General features: G+C 35.1%; 1 protein-coding gene across 1 annotated transcript; it reads left to right on the top strand.

The window, feature by feature from the left end:
- The first annotated feature begins 4455 nt into the window (after positions 1 to 4455).
- LOC119639016 (glucose dehydrogenase [FAD, quinone]) lies at positions 4456 to 6747 on the top strand. The gene is made up of 3 exons (XM_038036190.1): positions 4456 to 5784; positions 6178 to 6330; positions 6382 to 6747. Exons 1-3 carry the CDS (start codon positions 4456 to 4458, stop codon positions 6745 to 6747), a joined length of 1848 nt encoding a protein of 615 aa, XP_037892118.1.
- The last annotated feature ends 4474 nt before the right edge of the window (positions 6748 to 11221 follow it).

Genomic DNA, 11221 nt, shown 5'->3' with positions numbered 1-11221 from the left:
TCCTATAATTTTATTTGTAATATCTCTTGTAAGAAATATCTGCAAACTCTACCTCTTTTCACTATTGTATCAGAAGTTGAATATCAATTCACAGCAATGCATAAGATGAAAATCCTATTGTCAAATTGTTGTTTCCAAAGAAACTCAGACAGTTGGAATAACAATAACTAAAAAGTTATCAAATACATTTTAAATCAATTTTTTCACCCGATTTTTCTTTCATTCTGTTTGTCTCTTTAATGACTTCGCTCTATAGCGTTTTTTGGAAAAACTTTCCAAAAAGGATTGTCCGAAGAACTATGTCAAAAACTCAAAACAAACTAAAGAAACTCTGAGATAAAAAGTCTTATTATAACCATATCATCAAGATAATAAAGACGATAATTGATTCCATTGCGGAAAAAGGATTGTTTGGTTTTCAGCTTTTAATGTTGATATACGAAGATAATATTTATTACCGAGAAGAGTATTCTTAAGCTTATGGTATTTGTAGACAAAATTGCAATACAGTAGTAGTAGTTTTGTGGACAAGTCGACGAATCAGTAATGTGATTAGCGTGCGAAAGGCATTATAAAGGAAATGAAGATAAAATTTTCGTTAGCTTGTATATTTTACCTAATTGTAATTATTAGTAAGCATTATTTGTAATTATATTTTAGTGTATAAAATGCGTTTTGTAAAATCCATTACCATTATTATTAAATTATTCTTTGAATCAGAGATCAATCAAAATTCAATATACAATTCAATATATGTTGTTAATTCAATTGAATTCAAAATCATCGATTCATTATCATGATAATCCACAAACCAGGTACAAACAATACAATCTCTAAAGAACCCAATTTTTATACATGCGGCAGCTGTTAATAAATAAACACATTTTCAATTATTGAGAAGTGTAAACAATGACCACGCGATTGATCGGCTATAATTGTATCTTTGTGCCCAGGTGCAGTATCGAAACAGTAATAATGGTCATTCCAGGGTTTCTCTTCTAATGCATGTTTTCCTTTTTCCAAAATCTTGATAACGCAAAACATCATTAGGTTGATTTAATAGAGAAGCTATAGTCACCATTGTCTACAAAGCTGTCAACCAAAGACCTGAACAGTAAGCGCCGCATACATAAAGATAAAGTCAGCAAATTAAACTCAATGAAATATGATTAAAATAACAAGTCTTTCCTAGGGCCATTCATAACCCACGAATCATACGTTTGATCTGGCATCTTACTGTTTTCAATTAAGGGGAGTCAAATCGATGTGCTTCAATCTAATATTATGCAGTGAAAAAGGTAGGGCAGGATATCGTTGCAAAGCAAGCAAAACAAACAGCAGGAAGTCCCGGTGAACAGACACCAACAGATCAACATGGCATCTATAACTAAGAAGACAAACTACCGACAACTGTTCAAGAGTTGGTCTAACTAAAGATGTATATAAGCACGTGGTAATATATAAATCATTGAATTCTTTAGACTATGTTTTTATAAACCCTAGAAGGGAAAGTCTATATGAATATCAAACTTGAGTATTGAGTTGAAAATAACCTCTAAGTCTTTGTAATTGCAGAGATTTCGCAGGATGTCACACTATAATAAGAAGGCAACGTATTACACCACGAAAGGAACATCTTCTTGCATTTTTATGAATTCAGCACCATACAATTGATTTAACCCCATTTACACAGGTTCACAAAATCAAACTGAAGAAGTTTACTACTACTTATTAAGTCAAAGGAAAGGGAGAGGTTAACGTAGTCTGCAGTTTGAATTGTAGTGTGATCGCATATCGTTATATGCATCCACTTTAAAGTGTGACAGAATTATGCAAATTCAGCATAATTCTTTTGCAAAAGGAAAAACAAACATTATGTCACACTTCAACTGGCTGAGTATTGCATTACGAAATGGCGCCCCAATTAAATTATTGATTACGTTAGCATTATAATACCTGTAGAATTATGTATAAATAGCCGGGTAAAAACTTAATAAAGCAATTGTTTTAACACAATTTATTATAAGCGTATCAATCCGCTGCATTAACAAAAGTCGTTCCATCCGCCTAAATTTTACAGGGGCCATCTCATGCCGAACTCGTTTGGCATTTTTAAGAGACGAATTGACCTGGCGTATTGAAGCCGAGCAGCATTACACCAAGAACTTTTGGTCGCACTTGGCAAAGATTCACAGGGAATCTCTCTCAATAAAATATTTGTACACACATCATCCAATATAAATTCAAATTTATTACATGGTGATCCTATCCAAAACAATCCTGGAATCTATGCAGTAATCTGCCTTTATTTTTCTAAGGCAGCAAAAATTAATTTTTGGTCCTGCGATCGACGATCCTGGAATCGTTCCTGCAGTTACCTGCAACTTTTCAACAAATTTTTCCGACAACCAAACAATGCTGGACGTCAAAAATCTCGAGAACAAGATTAGTATAATTTACATGAAGGACAACTTCATCTACATTATAATACCTCTTATAGTTATTTATATAGCATATAAAATATATTAAAATTTCATTGTTCGCGACATGGGCAGTCAAGGAGTGACTGAAGTCTACAAATTCACCAAACTAAATGATGAAAAAACCCGCTCCCCTACAGGTAGAATTATTTTGATTTTTGACCGCGATCGGCTACCGCCAGCGATGTAGCTTGGTACAAAGTATAAAGGTACAAAGTACAAGTTTTATTATTAATTTAATATAAGTTCTGCTTTAAGTGTCAATTGAACTCGACTATTATTTGTTTAGTTGAGTTTCATGTATAAGTAGAATTAAAATAAACAAATAAATAAATGTAAAGTGGAACTGTACTTTCCAAATCCTATGAGGTGTAAGAACTGCCAACGCCTGGGTTGTACGGCAGAAAGACGCACCAGTGCTCCACTTGTGCTAACTGTGGTCTTCCTCCACATGCTGCAAATTGTACGCGTAGCTTCTGCTTAAATTGCAACGATCAACACTCGGCGTTAGACAAACAATGCCCACGTTTTATACAAATGCGTGACATTCTAAAAATAAAAACAGAAAATTACTGTAGCAAGGGTGAAGCGCGACGCAAGTACGGGGAAATTAATCCATCTGGGACCCAAAGAATTAGCAAAAGTTGTTGGCTTCTTAATCCTGAGGAATAGTAGTATTCTTCGTAGATGCTCTCTAGTTCTTCACACCAATAGAAGGGAAGAGGAAGTTCAGTTAGGGGGCGTACTTTATATTATTCGACGATAGTTGACATTGTCAATTATGCCGAAGTTATAGGGTTGTACTATCTGATAGCCGTTCATGGATAGTTATACTCACTGAGCCTCATGTGGGCTTGACTTAGTGTCTGTAAATATGCATGTATATATGTATATTATTGCTGTTGATAATGATGTATGACACTATTATTTCAATAAGAAATGGCGTGTCGTATTTTCTCGTTTAATGAGGCTTCATACATTGTTGCCTTAATTCGACTTATATGGCGGCGCTGCTACAATGCGTTGCAAACAGCACAGATAAGCCTGTAACGCATATTTAACAGAAAAACCCAAACACTAACCATTACGCCTAGTAACCGAATGGAAAACGTTTTGCACAAGCGACAGTAGCACGATCATTTGTAAATAGTAGGTTTTCACTAATTGTGATCGAATGGGATAGATTCGTTTGAGCTCACTTGCTTAGGATAAAAATTTGCAATTTCCTTCTAATTTGGATGTTCTAATCGCGATCTCAGGGAAGTAGCATATGAATTGAGAAATATGACAATAATGTTTTAGGCTTATGAAGCTTATTCATTGCATATAAACATTCCAAAAGTTTGAGAAATCAAATATACCTGCCTTGATGAGTACGCAAGCGTATTAATAAAAGTTTCTTAACAATTACTCAATAACATTTTTAAAAAGGCGAGTAATGCGTACGTATGCGTATGTTATCATCGAAGGTGTTAATATGCAATGCAAGAATCGACTGATTTAGTTAGAAAACAGATTCGTTACACGTAGTTTATAAAGAGCGTCTGCGGTACATAAAAAAATTGTTTTCTGTTACAAAAGCGAAAGTTACCCCTATCAAAATAAAAAAAGAATTGATGACTATATTTTATGCAAATGGGCTGCACAGCCGAGGAGGATCATACAAAAACACGAGGGCGCTCAAAGAAAGATCAACCAAAAGACAAAAAAGCTAAAAGAATTATATTAAAAACAGCTAACATGTTACGCTACCATTGCAGCTGCAATGAACAAAAGCGTTAAGTTCTCCTTAGTGCTTGTGCTAAAGTGTTGTTAATGAAATCAAGGTCGTGGCTATATAATTCCACTTTTATTTGTTGATGTTTTGTTGTAAACGAAAACCGCTCTGTGCCTGTTCAGAATATTTTGCGATAATTAGCAATAACGTGTTAATTCATTAAATATTTTTTTATATTTTTTATTATATGAAAATAAAATGTTTCGAATGCTTGTGAAAATAACCGTAGTGCTGCTGTCTCAAAACTTTAACGTCGCTAAAAGTTTTGAAAATTTGGCGTCCATTTTGTTAAGCAATCGCCTCATTGACACTAATGTCTTTCCAAGAGAGTACGATTACATAGTAGTGGGCGCCGGTTCAGCTGGTTGTGTGGTAGCTAATCGCCTTAGTGAGATGAACAGCACCGTCTTACTGTTGGAGGCTGGTGACTTTGAAACCCTAATTACTGAAGTACCTCTATTAGCAGCAATTACTCTAAAAACTTCTTACAATTGGGCTTATAAAACTGATCCGTCGCCGCATTCTTGCTTGGGCCTAAAAGATGGTGTTTGTTATTGGCATAAAGGACGTGGTGTAGGCGGTTCTAGTCTTATTAATTTTCTGCTTTACTCCCGCGGTCATTACCAAGATTTTGATCTTTGGTCCAAATTGGGCAATAAGGGATGGAGTTACAATGAGGTTTTGCCATATTTTAAAAGATCAGAACATTTCGAAATTGAAAAATTGAAAAATTCACGTTTTCATGGTTACACAGGCCCATTAAATGTAAGCTATGCTACCTACAAGTCGCGGATATTAAACGCTTTCTTTAAATCGGGTGTTGAAATGGGTTATAATGTAATTGATGTTAACGCCGGACAGCTAAGTGGTTTTGGTAAGCCTCAAGCTACGCTGCGTAATGGTAAACGATGCAGTACTAGTAAAGCCTTTCTGCAACCTATTATAAATAGGAAAAACTTCCACCTTTCAGTAAGAAGCCGTGTAACAAAGATCATTTTCAAGAATAGTTTAGAAAACAACAAATTGGTAGCTTTAGGTGTCGAATTCGTAAAAAACAATAAACGTTTTATGATAAAAGTTAGTCAGGAAGTTATATTATCCGCTGGCTCAGTAGCATCACCGCAATTATTACTGCTATCTGGCATTGGGCCTGCAGAAAATCTTCGAGAATGTGGTGTACCTATTCTAAACGAACTTCAAGTCGGCTATAATTTGCAAGATCATGTTGTACTGCCTGGTTTAGTGTTTACCACAAATGAAACTACTGTTAATGGGCGTTCATTATTGAACCCGCGGAATATTTGGCAATATTTAGAAACCGGTACCGGAGTTTATACAATCCCAGGTGGAGTTGATGGATTGGCCTTCGTGAGCACTCCAGGTTCACGTTTTAATAAAAACTATCCTAATTTGGAAATAGTTTTGGGAGCTGGTTCTTTAAGTTCGGACAGTTTGAGATTTACTAGTAGTACTTGGGGACTTCCCGAAGAATTTTACCAGCAAGTTTTCAAAGGCTTGGAAATAAAGGTAAGTAACAAGTCAGGAGATGATCTTGGCTTGGAGTTTTTTTTGAATATCATCCACCCCAAGCTAATGTACGAATATGAAAGTGTCAATTGGTCTTTAGGGACGATTTTGTATTGAGCTTTCGTAACAGATGATCCTTTTGCATCAAATTAAACTTCAACATCTACTGTAAGCTCTACGTTGCATTTTTCCGCTTGTTTTGTCCGTGTTCACGTTCTATTCCAAATTTAACCTGTATTCATCAACCGAGAGTTTTAATGGGATGTCTGATAGATAATGCGAGTTAACAGAAAATGGAAGTGTACCTTAAAGATATACGTGCATGAGGGTAATAGATACGAAAATAACAAAAGTATGGAGGCGATGAGCGCTAACAGCAATAACATTTTTCAGAATGCTTTTGACATGCAACCCGTGTTGTTGAGACCTCAAAGCCGTGGCCGCGTTTCCCTTAAAACTCGAAATCCTTTTGCATGGCCTAAAATGGAAGGAAATATTTTGCAACATCCCGATGATATTGCGACGTTGGTAGAGGGGGTGGAAATGGTATGTTGGCCGTACTATTTTGAATTAAAATTAAATTAATATATCGTATAGATATTACAACTTGCTGAAACCTCTGCTATGCTGAGGGTGGATACTAAATTCAATCAAAGACCTTTTTGGCGTTGCAACCATTTGAAATTTGCTAGCTGGAAATATTGGCATTGTTGTTTAAGACTTTACGCTTCCACTTTACAACACCAGGTTGGTACGTGTAAAATGGGTCCGCCGAACGATTCAGAAGCGGTGGTCGATTCCCAACTAATGGTTTATGGAGTTAAAAACTTGCGTGTAGTGGATGCTTCTATAATGCCCACAATACCTGCTGGTCACCCTAACGCGATCGTGATAATGATTGCCGAAAAGGCCTCGGACATGATCAAAGAAAGATGGCGTATGAATAATAATAAACATTATTAGTCGCTTTAGACTTGATTTACCATCTCAACAACTCAAAGGACGTCTTGGCAATTATAGGCGATAAATATGGGCACATGAATCAATTAAAAGTTTATGACGTAAGTAAGTTGAATAAAAAACATGAATGCCGGTGGATCTTCTTGCGTATAGACTCAGTTCAGACGTCCCTCGTAAAACGCGATACTTGAACAAGCATATCGATTCGAACTTTTTCTTGATTCGTAAAGTATTCTTACTTTTTCAAATATAATTTACAGCCAGTTGCATTCGCGTAAAAAGGAGGACATTTTTTTCTTAAGAACAATTTTATTGCCGAAAACATATTTTGTTAGATCTATTATACTGTAGGGCTAGCGAAAACACGCGGAAAATTATTTTGAGGCGTATTAAATACAGCTACGTGCATTTATTTTTCCTCAGCTAAGTTATGGTGAGCTTTTTGTTTCAACAAACCAATAAAGGATGCTTTAACTATGTGTTGCAAGTTGGTGAATCCTTCAATTTTTGCATGGTTTATAAAAAAAGTATCATGTATGAAGAATAGAGTATTCCATGTAGTGGAAATCTCCTTGCAAAATTTGTTAAACTGGTAGAAATTTTCTGGCCAAATCTCTTAAATGGGAAATTTTAGAGATGCATATATTAGCTTTTACGAAATTATTAATTGGAATATACATAACCACCCTGCTTATAAAATGCTTACGAAAATTTGGTATGAGGAAAATTAACATTGTTATTAATTAATAATTTTTGTAATTATTTGTTTAATAATGATTTTAAATAATCCTGTTTGTGCATATTTGCTACAATGTTAAGTTTTAAAAGAATTTCCACGTAAATTGTAAGTGAATTGTCACGCATGATTTCGATACGACGCGATACAAAATTTGTGAATATTATACTATGGGTTTGATTTCAAAAAATCAAATATGTGTTGCGATGAATTCTCCTTTAGTTGCTTTTTGGTTTTATCATACCCACCACCGAACGATAAGAGAATACTCATTTCGTCATTGTGTTTGTAACACCTAAAACAAAGCTTTTGAGTTCCTATAAGTATATATAAGTATATATATTCTTGGTCAGCGTGAAATTCTGAATCGCTTAAGCCATGCCTGTCCGTCTGCGTGGTATGTTATTGGCAGTACCCTAATCGTAAAAATGAAGACATCAACTTCCAATTTGGTAGGAACAATGGAAGTTTCTGCAGGCACGACTGTATTGAGAATGGGCCAAATTGATCGGAGCACGCACCCCCAGCAAAGTGTAAAGTGAACACAACGCTGTTTCTCTAAGCAAAAATATCTGGGTTTTCGCTCATTGCTCATTGCATTACAAAATTATGAAAGGCAGAAAGAGAGATGAAGAGCATTTACTTCACGAAAAACTCTAATATTTATGTGCCAAAATGGAAAAAATCGGCCACATTCATACAAAGTTATATGTGATAAATTTTTTTTTTTTCGCTTTTATGAGGTTTCGTGCTTGTTAATAATAAGGTGAACAAGACAGAATGTTCCAAACAAATGAAAACATTATAGTCGGGCCAGGACGACCACCACATTTTACACGTTCTACACCACATTGTCTAACACAATTCTTATTTTTGCCATAGAACACAAAAATTACACCCTGTTTTTTTATGAACTTACTGTTATGAAACTGTACGTTAAGAATTAAACTTCCTTGCAAATAACAGTTTCTTTCCTTAAGAAGATCCAAGTGTTTCAAAAACTGTGATACGCGTTCAAATTCAGTACAATTAATAATGATATCAAACTACTATTATGGACCAATTTTCATCATAACATATCGTAACATATTAAGACTTTTCTGCCCTACAAAGGAATAATTTTCTTGAAAATCTATATATACGATAAGAACCAAAAATAGGCCTAGATGATCCAAATTTGGTACAGTTAATTTTTTTGTCTTAAATTACCATCCGATTTTCATCATGAAGCATTTAAAATTAAACCTTTTGGTCATATGACGTTAAGTTTAGTGTTCTTATTAGTCACTTTTGCGAAGAAATTTTGAGAATTGAAATTTTTTCCATACATAGACTTTTCAAAATAGAAGGAGTGGTCGAAATATAGACCGATCCGCTCTGTTCGTCCTTGTGTCAAAACATTTCAATGGACCAAATTTCATCAAAATATCTAAAAAATTGCGACCTGTAGCATGAACACAAATTAGATTGACCACAACCGCACAGACAGACGAGGCTTAGATCGAAAGATGGATTAGAATGATGATCGATCGATCTAATAAACGGCGGGTGTATGATAAGCGCTTCTGTGTTATATACGCCTACACAAACTTAATGTATTCTGTACTACAAGCAGGAGTAGGGTATAATTGCTTTGTAGATCCTCAAATTATTGTCTAATTCTAAAATAAATGTGGTGGATAAATTGTTGATGGAAAGTCGTCAATTTTCCCAATCCTAAATTGGTATGTGAAATTCGGTTTGGCTATGGCAATTTTTTGAACTATCTCTCACATAACCGCTTCTATGAAAACTATCTCTAGAGAAAGCAAAATTTTCAATATTTCTTCGTGGAAATTAGTTCATAATAGTAAATTCACTCAGGTCTGTTTTTGGAATACGAGAATTCCTCTAATTGGCTTTTATGAAACGTATGCCTTTGCAGAAAATAACACGCCTTTTTTGGTTTATTATTACGAAAGCGTATGAATGACCGCATTAGGCGAACTGGTGTATGGTAGCTAATAGCTTGCCTGACTATAATGTTTTAGTTTGTTGCTTAATAATGCCGTCGATATGGGCATGAAATAACTGGGACTTGGATAGTAGAAGGCAGCAAGGTCAATGTATTAATTCTAAATTAATTATGATGAACGTCACAACGTGATTGATCACTTTTTCTTGGTAACGGCTTTTAATAAACTACATGTTGAAAGTTAATTTTATTCCATTTACTTTTTATGACCGTAAATAAAAGCACGATGCGATGGCGATTTTAATGGTGGTAGATATGTGTGATTCGTCCCGAGTCAAATATAACCTTCTTACTTGATTTTATTCTATCGTTAATAAGTGGGGTTCCAACCAACGTTGAAGAGACAAAATGGATTAGCAAAAGACTTGATTTGATTTGCGGCTAGGATGCGCAGAGTGCTCTGAAACGGAAACAGTGAATAAGTTTAAAGAATTGGGAATTTTCAAGCAGCTAGATGGCAAATTTTTCATTGAATTTTTGTAGTCTGATCGGCTGCAGAAGAAGAGGAAACCTTTGCTTGCAGTTGATTATTTTAGCACATTCGGTAATTTGCATGCAGGCAAATAACTACCGAAATAATACAAATAAAAACGAATTAAAATATCTAACAAATAAGAAACAGACATTTTTTATTGAAAAATACAAAAGATGGACAAAATTCATGTTACATTGTCTATACCCTCCATTTATATTTAATTTGGAATAAAAGAAGCACGGTAATAGATCGAGATATCAACATAGTTATTTTTTTTATTTTAGATGTTGATTCATGCCAATTTTATTTAAAAATGCTTTCATGTAAATGAAAAGATTTCTGTAAAATTTTAATTCTGAAACACCAATGTTTACCCAGTTTTCTAGATAAATCTCCTCTTATTTCGCTAACAACACGAATAATCTCGGCGAATAAAAACGTAGAGCGTTTGTGGGATTTTGAAGCAAATCAAAATATTTCCCACCAATTTCTACAACCGTCGTAAGACCGATATGGCTTGTCAGCGATGCAACAATCTATCGACCATTTTTGCACTTCCTTAGCATTTCGAAACCGTATGCTAGCCAAGCCGTGCCGCATCGATCTTGCAACATATGGCCAAGGTTTGTCATGCAAGAGGGTGTGACGCTTACTCTCAGATGTCCGAGAAATTCTTCAAATACGAGTGACTAAAATAAAATTCATTTTTCACCTTCTAAATTACTTAAGTAAAAAATTCTTTTTTCAAACAGAGGCGACAGTCTAACTATTACGTGAAGTAACTTGACGGTACATTTGAAGCTCTCTTCGCAAAGCTGTTTAGTATTAGTAAGCATTATTAGTCGACTGTGAGCTCGTGGTTAGAGGCGTACATGGAACAAAATTACCTCTTAATTTTCCTTCAGACGTTGGCGCTAACGAATTATCGATGCGCTGTTCCTTTACGTAGGCGGTAACAATGCGGTTCCTTCTCGGAGTTTGAAAGGAGCTTGCGGCGGCGCCGGTATACGTAAACTGTGAAGCTTAATTTTCAGAATTTGAATCGTTGCGAATATTAACTGATGGACATAGTATTTTCTCACCTTGATGAGTACTGCTATTTCTACATAGATTTTCTTCATTAATCTCCTCTTTTAAAATATTAGTTCCGACCGAAAACAGTGATATGTTGTTAAACAAATCACTGTGGTCAGTAGGATCCTTAATTAAGGAATTTATCCCTCGAGATCGTCCCCGTAATACCAAGGCAATA

This window comes from Glossina fuscipes, unplaced genomic scaffold (genome assembly GCF_014805625.2).
Source record: "Glossina fuscipes isolate IAEA_lab_2018 unplaced genomic scaffold, Yale_Gfus_2 111, whole genome shotgun sequence".
Taxonomy (NCBI): domain Eukaryota; kingdom Metazoa; phylum Arthropoda; class Insecta; order Diptera; family Glossinidae; genus Glossina; species Glossina fuscipes.
Note: the sequence above shows the minus strand (reverse complement) of the source record. Positions and strands in the feature narration are given on the sequence as shown.